The following is a 13324-nucleotide window of genomic DNA, read 5'->3' on the forward strand; positions in this document are numbered from 1 at the left end:
TCTGAGCCATACAGATAGCTAACGGAACCTCCACCCGGCCGCTACCCCTGAATGGCTCAGAATATTCTAGTAGAACTCGTTCTCCCTATGAAACTGCTCAGCAACAAGTTGTTCAAGCAATGTGAATGAAAATGAGGAAAAGAGGGAATTTTGGGACTCCCCTCGGCTTATCCTTTGAAAAAAAGAACCAGAGTTTGTCATGTAGGAACAAGCCAGAGCGCATCATGCTCATCCCCACCTATGCCATTTTCTGTAGACCCCATCCCAGTCACCTAATCAAGAATCCCAGCTCAGCCCTCCCGTTTGTTCTTGTTCTTTCCTCTTCATACGGCCATCTTTTGGAATCCTTGCCTTCAAAGAATTCTCTAGCATAAAATAGTAAAAGGAAAATTATGGCCAGTATAGAAAAGCAATGTGAACGTCCTTTCCATCAAATGCTGCCCTGGAGAATCTAATTCACCGCAGAAATTAGGAAGATGACATAATCTCTCATATATGTTTCCAACATGCACAAACTTAAAGAGACAATAATATTATCTTTTGTACCATCTATGCCTTTTCCCATCAAAATATAACAATCATATTGCAAAGGTTTACTAGGGAAAATTTCTTAAAACAGCATGGAAGGCTAAAACGCCCAAAGTGAAGCATATCAAAGAAATACAACTTCTTTTTCTATTTTCCTAGAATAATAAGAGACCAATAAGCAAAGCTAAAGCTATGCTGGCTACATGGCCTTATGAACTTTTGAATGCTTTGTAGGGTGAGAGGAGGAAGCTTTCCCCAAAGAGTGGAGGAAAAGAAAAGCAACAATTAAAGATGGAAACAAGTTGGCGCGTGTTCCTCCTAAAGCTTTGGCAAAATCTCTGCTCAAGAGAAGGCAAGGTTCAATGAGGTTGTAAGTGTGTCACGTCCTCATCAGCATTATCTCACATTCCCTTTTTCATTTTCTCCACTCACGATAGCCACCCCCATTAGGGACTCACGATAGCACCCCTATTAGGGAGGTGCCACAGGCACACCCTCGGACACACCCTCGATCACCCCCCCCTCTAGCTACAGTGCAGAGGGCCCCACTTGAGTTTTTTTTTTAAAAATCTCAAGTGGTCCCCCTGCACTATGGGGTGGGGGTGGGAGGTGTGCCTGTATCATTTCCCCCCAATTATAAGCCTATTTGGTAATATTAAGTCAAACATGCATTTGTACAGAGATATTACTATGCTCATAATGGCCATTAAGTCAATAAAAAAAATATTATATTTAGGTCAATTATGCGAATGATGTCAAATATCTATTGTTAAGTTTGAGGCTTAGTGCATGATAACACCTCAATTAACTATCTATTATTAGGTCAACCATGAGAAGTAGAGGCTCAAGAACTTGGTTAAGGAGCTCTATTATGTTGATAATAAGTGGGTAATTGTGGCGTACAGTAGGTGCAAATGCATTCCCATGTGGACATTTTTAGCCTGACGACCAACATAAGCTCTACATTGAAAACATTGGATAAAAAAGGATTATGATAATAAAACGGACCGAGGTTACGCTTGCTAAAGTGAAATTGGCCTTGAATAGAGGTGGTGTTGCCCGTCTTATCCATTAACCCCAAAGACTTAATCTATTTCTAATATTTCCAACAAATTGAAGCAGGCACTAAGACATGATCAGGATGGGATCATTAAGGCGTATTATTGGTGCTTTAAAGCACCATATTGTCAGTCCTTTAGGCTTTGGTAAAGTAACTAATCAAAATCAGGGAAGTGCCCTGATATGAGTTTATTTCTATTGAGAACTCAATAAGTTACTTTGCTTGATTTAGAACAGATAAGTACAAACAAAACCATGATACAAAATTATTTCTGCAGGCATAAAAAACTGTGTTCTCTAACTCTTGCCAGTATATCCCTGAACCACAAGTTTAATCCTATACCATGAACACAAGACTATTACTCTACAGATCAAAGCAGGATGATTTTTACATGAACACCCCTCCCTTTCCATTCCATGACTTTTTAAGTTTTTGGTTTGAAGCAAAACCCAGTTGTAAGAAGATGCCCCTTCAATCCTCTATTATGTTCCAAGCCTATGGACCGCATTGGATGGATCACATTGGAAATCTCAAAATCAGCTCAATTTTCCGATCTCCATCTTTTTCTTGATTGCTCTCTGACCATGGTATATGAAGGAATCTAATATTCCAGAAACTGTAAAAATACCTGTAGGCACACATAGCACATTACTATTATGAAACCAAGCAGATATGAAAGAGAGAAGAAGTTTGCAATTGAAGCCGATATTGATCCAAATGTCTTCGCGAGAAGTAAAGATGACGATCTAAAAAAGTCTATTTATGATTTATAAACAACTTTAATTTTTTCCCCAAGTCTGTCTTGGGAAAAGCTTTGCAAGATTTCGAAACTACTTCCGAAATTGAATGTGAAATTGATTCGCTGCAAAAATTATTGACGACAAGGCTGCTCAACATTGAGGATAAACTGGGTACACTAAACCTTTCTTCCAATCAAGTCCATAATTGCCAAGGGCCACACTTTCCTCAAATGGGGATATTCCTTAGCATACTCCAGTATATCAGGCTAATTGAGGATACATATTGTATGTTTATATGCAGCAAAAGAAAAGGGCATTTTAAGTGAAATAAAAGTGAAACATTAGGATACTAAATTGCATTATAACCTTAGCAAGAGCTACAACATGAAGAAAATATTTCTCGCAAAAAAAAAAGAAAATCCCTACTACAGAGAATCAGGAACATCATGAATTTCCTTATAGGTGCAAATTCATATTATTCTCATTATATAATGTTATTTCCTTTTTAAAGCGCACACATCAAATTCATGGCGTTTAAATTATGTCTAATATATTCAAGAAAAATCCAAGTTGACAGATTATTTGCAGACTGCAGCCCAACTTAGACAGTTTGATAACTGCAGTTTACCAAACTATGCATAGTAACCAAACAAAACCACAGTTTAATATTTCAAAGTCACGAGACTTAACTGCAGCAAAATGCAGAAACTGCAAAAAAAACGCAAACAGGCTGCAGTGGCTATTGTGTCTGCGTATTGGTCTACCACTCAATACAAGAATAACTTATATGAGATTGACCATTTAAATATCACAAGATTCAGAACATAACCCCCACCATAGGTTTCCTAATCCCCTCAAAGTGCCCATAGATCTAGACTGTAAAATCCCATGGGACAGAAATATATGATTTTTGAAAATAGAAAAGGTTGGAGCAGTTATGAGTAAAGCTCAAGAAACTTTTTAATAACAGAAGCGTGAATACCTCCTACTATGGCGCAGACATTAGTCAGAAAGTGCAAAAACGATACATGTTCCTCAGTAAAGGTAACCTGCATTGCAAATTTATATATAATGTTAGTAAGAGTGTACATTGTTTGATGCACCTAAAAAGATTTCACTACCAACTATAAACATGACGGATTTCACTAAATTAATGCATTTGTTTTCGTCTGTATAAAAAATGACGTAAAAAAAGATAGATAGTAGTAACTATCTTTTAGTTGAGTCATCAATAGAAAACAAATGACCACTGACTTGTCATTTGATATTGTTATCTTCCAGTTGAGTCATCAATAAAAGAAATTCTCTCGTCCCCAAATTCTCCACTTCTGTTTTTGTGAATGAAAATATTTATTGAATTTGTCTGTGACTATTGTTTGAACTAATTTAAGATTAAAATTGTGAGTTTCCTCGTTTACTTTGAATTCCCTCCCTCCTCTATCACCTTTTTCTGCTTGTTTCCGATTTTCTCATCTCTTCCCAAAATTGCAACCAAGTTTCTGTTTAAGCTTGTATTTCAGCAGTCTCAGAAGACAATGGACTGGAAATATGGGACCCTAGTGCATCATGCCTGTTAGCTGCCAACTTCAATTAAGTAACAGTAGCCTTGAATTTGGAGTGTCATTAAGCAACGTGAACTGCCTGATATGTATTGTTTCCAGCTGATTATTTAAATCGTAATCAAAAGAACTAGCCAAAAGATTTTACCTGGATAAGTTATTAATTGAAAATGTAACATTTCACGGTTTTATATGTCCGAGGAAAATAATAATAATAAAAGAACCATCTATGTGATACCAAAAACTAACTTGAAAGTAAATATATGGGGTGGCTCAGTACACAAAATAGTCACATCCTAGGTTACAAAATCACAAACATAGTAAAATCGCAAGCATTGTTATAATGTTCTTATATGCTTACCTTAATTGGAGAAAGGTCATAAAAGAAAAACACTCCAGGAATAGATTGCACTCGACCGATCTCATCAGTCCTGAAATGCTCCGTCACAGAAAACTGCATAAAGCAAATTCCAATGCATCTAATTAGGCAAATAAAAAAGGGAAAAGACACTTCAATAAGTATAAATAATATACCTGATTGGATTGGATAGTATTCCCTTTTATGTCAGTGTAAACAGTAGGTACAACCTGTAAGGAAATGAGGCAAGTTCAGAATAGCTCTTTACTTAAAAATTATCCTTAAAGCTAAAACATGTAGTATTAAGACGATAAGAGGAGACAACTCAAGCAACTGAGCACTAAGCAACAAATGACAAGCTAGTCAACTGACAAAGAAGTATACAGGAGAGTACAGGGTCACTAACCTTCAGAAAGTACTCATACATTCCATATGGTGTTTGTTGTACCCATTGTACTCTGAATATGTCATCAAATAGATCAATCATTACTAACATGACCTGAATCAAGCAAACAACTCATGATAACAGATGTAGCTTTCCTTAGAATGAGACAGTGACGTAAAAAAGTATTACCCATCAAGGGGATTGATCACTCCAGGGAAGTGTTCTCCGAAGGATAACTCGTTGATTTTATGGCTTATCTAAAACCACCAAAGACGAAATTGTGAATCATTTGTCGAACATATGGATAAACAAAACAAACTATTCTGGTTTCTTTATATCCAATGTAAACCTAGTGTTTCTCATCATAATGTTTCTTACATTAAAACTGTCCTTCTGAAATGCCAACAAATCGTGCACGTGCATATTTGATTGCTGGAAGCTTTTTCCTGGTGCAAAATGAAAGTTTCCAGCCACTTTATTGACATCCAGGAAACCATAGATATTGCATCCTTCGCCTTCCTCATCTTTAATCCTTTGAAGGAAACCCTCCCTCTTGCACTGAATTTTGCAAAGAGTTAAGAGTAACAAATATTTAAGCGCACAACATCTCATCTCAAATTTAACTGCTAAATTTAACGTTATATATTTCGACTAAAACTAGTGCATTTATCTCATAGTCACAACAGGTAAAAAATTGTTTTATCATTTTCCACGTGATACATGTCTTGAGTTCTCCAACAAAAAAAAAAAAAAATCTAATTCCTTGAGTATGTTGAGACTTGTGTCTAAGCTGGTAAGGATCAATCTGATTGGTTCATTAATAGCGTTCAAATAGGAGGCATCCAACCTAAACTTTTATATTAGGTGGAGATTGTTATGTATCTTGAACTTTACGACTTGGGTCCATCTGGTGGGTCATTACAATTAGCAGAAAATTTTTGCAGAGGTCCGTAGAGGGCTTCAGCCTTGGATGACCAATCATAAATAGAACATTGGGACCATATGTATTTTGTATCCTACATGTATTTGGATTCACTGTAAGGCTACTTGTCCTAACTCCTAGGAGAAGGCCCTGCTTTTATGGATGTGAGATTTAGAATGTATTTGGGAACGGTTGGGAGTTTTTCCACCTTTCTACTTGCAACTTGATGACATGTAATATTTGTATGTCACTTCTTTCATCTTCAGCATGTTTCTGTGGACTTCTCACAAAAACTACAAAGAAGTAATCACTCGCTGGATTACTTAAGATCCTCACTATAACAAAATAACATTTAGATGGATTTTTAAATCCTAATTAAATTTAGATTTACTTCCAATGGCTTATGTTTCAATCAAATTTTTTTATATTTATTTACTAAAAACATTTTCTATAGCATATGAAATTTTAGTTGAGGTGATCTTGTAGCTATTATCCAAATGTCACTTACCCTTATATCTTAAAGAAAAAAGAGAGAATCAAGCATCAAAATTAGCCAATGACAGTATAGAAATTGATTTTGTCAGATTATGAATCTTCAATATAGTAAAATCTATACGGATACCAATCATAGCTGGATTAGGTTGATTTCAAGGAATTTCAAATATACTAAATTATTCAAAGAATGTCATAATACCTTATACACCTTATTAGGAAAAGGGAAGGAACCAGATTCTTATTTATATTTGTTTTTAATAGCATTTATATATATGTCATCATATCCAAGATATTTGTATAAGAGCTTAAGTGCATCACTTGTATCATAGATGCTTGTTTTGTATATCAATGAAGATGATATTATAATGTTAGTGCTTAGGGTGACATACATTATTTCTGGTGTAAAAGACTATTAGATACATCCTTTATCTGTACAATTTTAGTTACTTAATGTATTAAGGTACTAAAGTGCTACCCTACGCTTCTGTATTGCAGAAGAGAAATTAGAATACACATCAAGCTTACAATTGGTACGAGTAGGCAACTAAGCTGGACATATAGGAGTAACCAAATACAGTTAGCTCTCTTTAAAAATGACATGATGCAGTCATAACATGCTGGAAATTCTAGAAGTTAAAAGAAAATGCCAAACATCAAATAAGAACTATGCATGGATCAAACTGGAAAGGCTAGGATCAGGATTGAAATACTGGACGATGTTTCAAGAAACTCAGGTAACCTTAACAGTTTTTAACAAGCTTGTATAAATATATTTTGTTATGCTAGAATACTGATGTATCGTAATGCAATTAGCATTTTGAACCATTAAAGTAGAAGTCCTTGAGCGGAGAAACCTGATCAATTAAATCTGGGTTTGACATCCCCCAACCTTTCTTTCTGTATGCTTCACGAACTTCTTCGCAGGAGTTGCAACAATCTTCATCAGACTACAATGCAGCGAAAGCATAAAAAAATTAGTTGATTTATACTTGATGACACGTAAAATGTGTAGAATACATTAAAAAGGTTGATAATGTAAAAGGGATTTTTGGCTATATACCCTCCAAATTTATCCTATTTGCAAATAGAGTATTCTATAAGTGCTCTTACAGGGTGGTAGCTGTTTTGTATTCATCATGACAACATTTAGTATAAAATCAGTAATTGCTTAGAAGATAAAATTCAACTCCATAGCATGGGAGTGAATGAAGCAGACTAAAAAAGAAAAAGTTGGTGTGTTATGTGACACGTGGTGAATTAGAGGGTGTGGAACCATTAGAAGGTCTTAAAGTCACAACCTTACGTATTCCAAGTTGTTGCAAACCCAACGGAGAAGATCCTGGTCAGGTGGACAAGGGAAGCCATCTCAGAGAAAACAATGAAGAAAATAGAGGAGCAAGAGGAAAGTCAGCTGCAGCCGCAGATCTTCTAAAAAGCGCATGCGACACAGATGTTTATAGACATGTTTATTGGGAACTCACAAATCTAAGTTTGGCCTGTCCTTTTTTTTTTCCTTTTCTCTTTCTATCTCATCATCTTGCCTTTATCTCGTCATTGAAAGACTTGTTAAATAGCTAAGCCATTTGCATAATAAACAGAGGCAGATCCATAGTAAATGTGCATTCCATAGTCCAAACCGACCATCCCCAGAAGTGGAGCTGCAGAATAACTATAGCTGTGTGCATGCTTACTAGGTGCAAGTTGTTAAAGGTAATAGCTGTTTAGATAGCTACAGCTGGAATGTGAGAACTAAGTTCTACAGTTTGTTATGCACTGGATAGCAGCAGAACTCCCATCCCCCTCTATGACAAATATTTATGAAGGATGTAAATCATAATATCATGTCCCTTCATCGTGAGATGGTCAGCTTACCACATTTTTCGTTATTTTGCCCATTCATATAGGGGCAGAAAAGTTCTTTTATTGGATAACCACTAATTCTATAACCACCCAGTACATACTGGAGGCCAAGTCCTTTGTGTATGCAGGCATATTCATATACCACATTTTTTGTTATTTTGCCCATGCATATAGGGGCAGAAGAGTTCTTTTATTGGATAACTACTAGTTCTATAACTACCCAGTATATGCTGGAGGCCAAGTCCTTCCTTGGGGTTATGAAAGACATGGCAGCAAATAAATCTAGAACCACCATTTTTTGCATTGCCTGTCCTGTGCCTACTCAGGCACTACAGAGTTTCCCCTCAAACCCACAGCTGCTGATAATAAGGCCTAATGCGGCATCAAATGCGGGGCAAGCACAAACATGGAGTTAGCCTGCTTACTGTAAAAGTGGCTTCTGATGCTCAAGTTAGATGAAAAGAATGTCCTTAGCTTAGCAAGAAACAGCGATTGATCTGCTGTCTATGTAGTTCCAGAAAAGAGGGAATGGAAAATAGCCTTATGAGGTTTTAAGAAAGAAATTTGGATTACTCTAGTCACTAAAACCTGACATTCCAAAAAAAAAACCTTACCAGGTGATCACTCCCATTCCAACTCTAGTATGAATATATTATGGTAACAACTAATTAAGCTTATATCATGCTAAAGCTACATCGCCAGAAGAAAATTTCATCAGATGGCCATAAAAATATGCAGATCTTTCAATTCTAAGGTAAAAATCATCCATCGAAAGAACATAAGAAATTTAAACTTATACTATTCTAAATCTTCACAGCTAGAGGAAAAGATAATTTTGTTGGAGCTAAGAAGCCATGATGAGTCAACACACAATCCACAGTGAACATCAAATTCATGAGATTGCAGGAGGTTAGAATTAACCTACTCTCCTGTTTACGGGAGCTTAAATTTATAATTTTAACAAGAAAGCATATGCACAGCAAAAGAATGAAATACCATTTCTGCACCATAACAAGAACCACAATATGTTTCATTGTGTTCCAGCCTTCCTCCATGTCTTTGTAAAGGTTTTTCAATCTGTTCAGAGAATGACAACATCGTGTAAGATATTATATAATGCAAGGTGAAGGCCAGCAAAGAGTTAGCAAGTAAAAGCACTATTATCTAGAAGAAGATAAGTGTATTCAAGGACCATACTGTTGAAGGCAGTTTCACAGAAGTAAATTTACCAGATTAATGTGCTAAGACAAGTGAAGCATACCAAGGTTCACCACATAAATTCACAAATAAATATGATCTATTCTCTCCAGTCTCCACTAACAGCATGATAGATTGGGCAACTAAGCAAGACCCAAATACAAAGAAGTTAACACCTCAAACGAGGGCTGTATTAATGTTACCTGAATTCTTATTGATCAAATAGTTTTTTTTTTAAGTTCTCTTTCTTCTTCCTCTTGTACTCTGATATTTACAGAAACTGGAGAAATCATTAAAAGATAGCAACTCAAATCTTCTATTAATCAGGACAAAACTCAGGTGGTGATCTTGACCTTTAAACATTAGACTTGATAGGACACATTTCTAAACATTTAACCGCTGAAATTTAAAAAAGATAGCAACTTACTGTTGACATAGAACAGGACTTTCTGCTCTGGTATTGATTTGTTTCCCCCTCAACTAATAAATATAGAATTGTCCAAATTTTCATAAAATAATCTGATTTCAACTGACCCGACTACAGCAGTTTAAATAAACAGGTTACCAGGTTGGGTTTGGGTAACCACATAATAGGAGTGATCAGGTTCCAATAGGACTCTGGATACATAACAGGTCATTACACCGCAAGTATCTTGCAATTCTAAAGCAAAACAATAAACCAATTCACTGCTACATTGGGACACAATTCGGATCAATAAATCCATGATTTACTCGTTTCTTGTGCCTCCTAAATTTAACCTGACCAAATTTCAGAAAAGGACGCAACTAGCAGTACTCATTGATCTCATTTACGGTGCATGCAACTTCTGCTGTTAAAAACTCCAATCTGTACAAAAATGATAGCCTAATGAGTAATGAGCACCACCATGCAATGTCATTTTACATTCCAGTAACATGTCATAGGCTCATAGCCACACTGTTATCCATAGGTAAACCAGCTAATCAGCTATACATTAAAGCAAACCATAAACCAACTCATTGCTACTTTGGGAAACAATTCGGATCAATAAATCCATGATTTTACTCGTTTCTTGTGCCATGTAAATTTAACCTGACCAAATTTCAGAAAAGGACCCTCCAGAAGTACATCAATAATCTTATTTACTGTGCATGCAACTTCTTCTGCTCAAAACTCCAATCCGTACAGAAATGATAGCCTAATGAGTAATGAGCACCAACGTGCAATGTTATTTTTATGTTCCAGTAAACATGTCACAGCTACTCTATTATCCATAGGTAAAACCCAGCTATATATAATATATCCTGCTAATTCTATTGAAAGCACTATTTCAACTCTTCAAATATAAAGAAAAGATAAAAGAATGCCACCAAGATGTAAACCTTTGGCTCATATCATCACCACTTGAATATTGTCATGCTGCTAAGTGGCGTGCTTCCTCACTTTCCTCTGTAGCAGTTATATGCCACAAGAAAGGATAATGTGGCAAAGTCAAAGAACATGGCACACTGCTTGGCCTAAGGCATGGTTAACAAGATAACAGTGACCATAAAATCATAAAATTTTACAAGAAAAATGTTTCTATTCTTAAAAAATGCAACAATAGACATGCCAGTACTTCCAAGCCCTGGTTTCCACATACCAAAGGGAGAACAAAAATAAATAGTATATGCTATAGCAATCTGAAAGGTATAAAACAATGGATAGAGAAGATAGGAACCAATTAAGCATATAAGTTCAGGCAGACTCTACGAAGGTAGACAAGTGTAACGAAACACTGACCTTATGTGCACCAATTCCATCTTGTCTGGTACCAATAACATTTCCTTTGGCATCTATTCGTCTCTTAATAACATCATGCTTCTACAATAACAAAAGAAAAGAAGTCATTCTTTAAGAAAAGTTTGCATGTAAAATAACCCAAAAGATAGCAATATCCTTGAACTTTTTGTTTAGATAGGATACTAATTTTATCGATAATTTGATGAAACTTAGTCAAGTAAAAGTTATACAACAATTCAGCCTAACAACAGTCTAACTAGTAACATGATGAAAGTCAAACTAGTAACTTAGAAAACAAGATTCAGTCTCATAATAATACATACCACATCAAGATGCTCTTCTCCACTTATATCCATGGCATCGAGGTTGAGCATAGAACATGCAAGGGCAGGGAATGTGACATCAAACTGAAATTGGTATAAGAGATGCATAAGAACCAAACAGAAGAACTAATGATGGGAATTTCACAATCAAACCAGCAATAAGAAAAGCATGCCTAAGAGCATGAACACTCATTTTTAAAACACTATATAACCAAATAGAAGCAATGCAGAAAAGTGCATAGATACTGCAAGTAAGGAACCCCATCTGATAAATATCAACTATATAAAAGTTAGAAGTTCATGAAGCCAAGTTGCGAAATAAACTCAGCAGTCAAAATTAGTTTCCTAAAAAACATATGTTCGATGGTTTTTTCAAACTACAAAGTTCTATTACTATAACCCACTGATATAGAAAATTTGCAGTCCTAGTAAGGTGATTCTGCGAAGAAGAGTTGAACTTAAAAAATGGGCAAGTTCCAGGGATGAAAGTGGCATTACATTGATACGTAGTCTTTCTCCTCTTGAAGTATCTACCACAAGCTTTGTTTCCGTAGCAGCATGAAGATACAATCCTGCAATAAGAAATATTGATAATCATAATACACCAAACAAACTTGAGCAAGACTTGTTCCTTACATTTAGAAACAAGGGACCGAGACCTCTGGAATGAGAAAGGAAATTTTTATAAGAGGTCAATTTTCATTAGAAAAGCTTATGTCTAGTGAAAATAGTAACTGTCATGTAAAAAACCTTATGTCTAATGAAAATAGTAACTGTGATGTAAGACAGCCGTTTGAGGGGCTGATGAAGTACTGAAAGTACATTTCTAAACAGAGTTTGTTGATAGTCCATAAACACTTAATGAATTTTAATTGGAAATAATCAAATAATGCTAATACAAGTGCAATATTTAGATGAATAAATACGACCAGCCCCAAAAACGAATTTGTGGGAGATCGGCACATCAGAAGTTGCACAAAACACAAAGCAATATAATGACAGAGAAAATATAACAAAGTGAGGAATAAGGGAAGAGAGAAATACAGTCTTCTAGGTGGTTCACCCTGAGAGCCATCCACTAGCAAACTGACCGGAAATTCATGAAGGAAACACTTGATAACTCATCAAAACTTCGTTCAAAGGCCTTCTCAGATCTAAACACCCTAGTATTCAACTGAAACTCAAGAGGGGGAGTTTCACTTCTAAGAGGAGACTCAAGAGGTCTTTACTGCTCATTGTAGAATTGTTTCTAGTCAGTAATCTGCTCCATTGCAATGTAGATGGTCTCAATTATATGGGCTGGGAGATCAAAATGCTGAGACCAACATTAAAAAAACGTGCTATTTACGAGGCCAGTGATCAGGGAAGATGTTTCCGTGTGCCTACCCACATCTTTCCAGATTGTGGCAAAAGAAAAATCTATGACCACAATCAAAATGTGAAAGAAGAATATTGAAGGTTGAAATTTGCAGAGGCTTGTGCCGGCCATCCTGATTTCTAATTTAGCATATATGTGTTTCAATGTTCATGGGGCTATTACGCTAACATTTAGCGTAACATGAATAATTAAAAGGGGAAATTGCTTCTAGCCCCCAATTTTATTACAAGTGTTCCACCCCCTCCCAAGACTTTTTCAACGCTCCCAAAACCCCTAAAAGTAAAGCGATAATTCTCTAAGCCCCAAAAACACATAACCCAAGTGATTAAAATATGTGAAGATCATAATACCCTTTATCTTCCTCAAACTCCCTTTCCTCAGCGACCCCCGTTCGAGTACAGTATCAACGCAGTGCAGCTTCTCAATGGATTCCTCCTCGTTGTTCGGGTTCGAGTCGGACGACGACGATAAGGTGACAGAGGAGGGGCCGAGTGGAGGGAGGAAGCGGAAGAGAGGGGACGATAGCGGAAGCAGCGGGGGCAGGACGGGGAAGATGATGTCATTCTTTGAGGGGCTGATGAGGCAAGTGATGGAGAGGCAAGAGGTGATGCAGCAAAGATTTCTGGAGGCGATCGAGAAGAGAATAGGATCAGATGATTCGAGAGGAGGCGTGGCGGTGGCAGTAGATGTCTAGGGTTGCCCGAGAGCACGAGCTCACCGCCCAGGAGAGCGCCAAGGCTGCTTCTCGACATGCCAC

General features: G+C 36.6%; 1 protein-coding gene across 1 annotated transcript in view; it reads right to left on the reverse strand.

The window, feature by feature from the left end:
• LOC109832687 (endoplasmic reticulum-Golgi intermediate compartment protein 3-like) overlaps window positions 1772-13324 on the reverse strand; it is a 15991-nt gene continuing 4438 nt past the window's right edge. The window contains exons 2-13 of the mRNA XM_020400093.1: window positions 11688-11761; window positions 11190-11273; window positions 10867-10947; window positions 8904-8984; window positions 6902-6994; window positions 5009-5188; window positions 4820-4887; window positions 4652-4703; window positions 4422-4475; window positions 4249-4341; window positions 3311-3377; window positions 1772-2216 (exon numbers count right to left, since the gene is read on the reverse strand). Of these exons, the coding sequence (XP_020255682.1) occupies window positions 2125-2216; window positions 3311-3377; window positions 4249-4341; window positions 4422-4475; window positions 4652-4703; window positions 4820-4887; window positions 5009-5188; window positions 6902-6994; window positions 8904-8984; window positions 10867-10947; window positions 11190-11273; window positions 11688-11761 (1019 nt within the window). The 3' untranslated portion in view covers window positions 1772-2124. The remainder of the gene's footprint in view (window positions 2217-3310; window positions 3378-4248; window positions 4342-4421; window positions 4476-4651; window positions 4704-4819; window positions 4888-5008; window positions 5189-6901; window positions 6995-8903; window positions 8985-10866; window positions 10948-11189; window positions 11274-11687; window positions 11762-13324) is intronic.

The sequence above is a fragment of the Asparagus officinalis genome, chromosome 3 (genome assembly GCF_001876935.1).
Source record: "Asparagus officinalis chromosome 3, Aspof.V1, whole genome shotgun sequence".
In the NCBI taxonomy this organism is placed as follows: Eukaryota; Viridiplantae; Streptophyta; class Magnoliopsida; order Asparagales; family Asparagaceae; genus Asparagus; species Asparagus officinalis.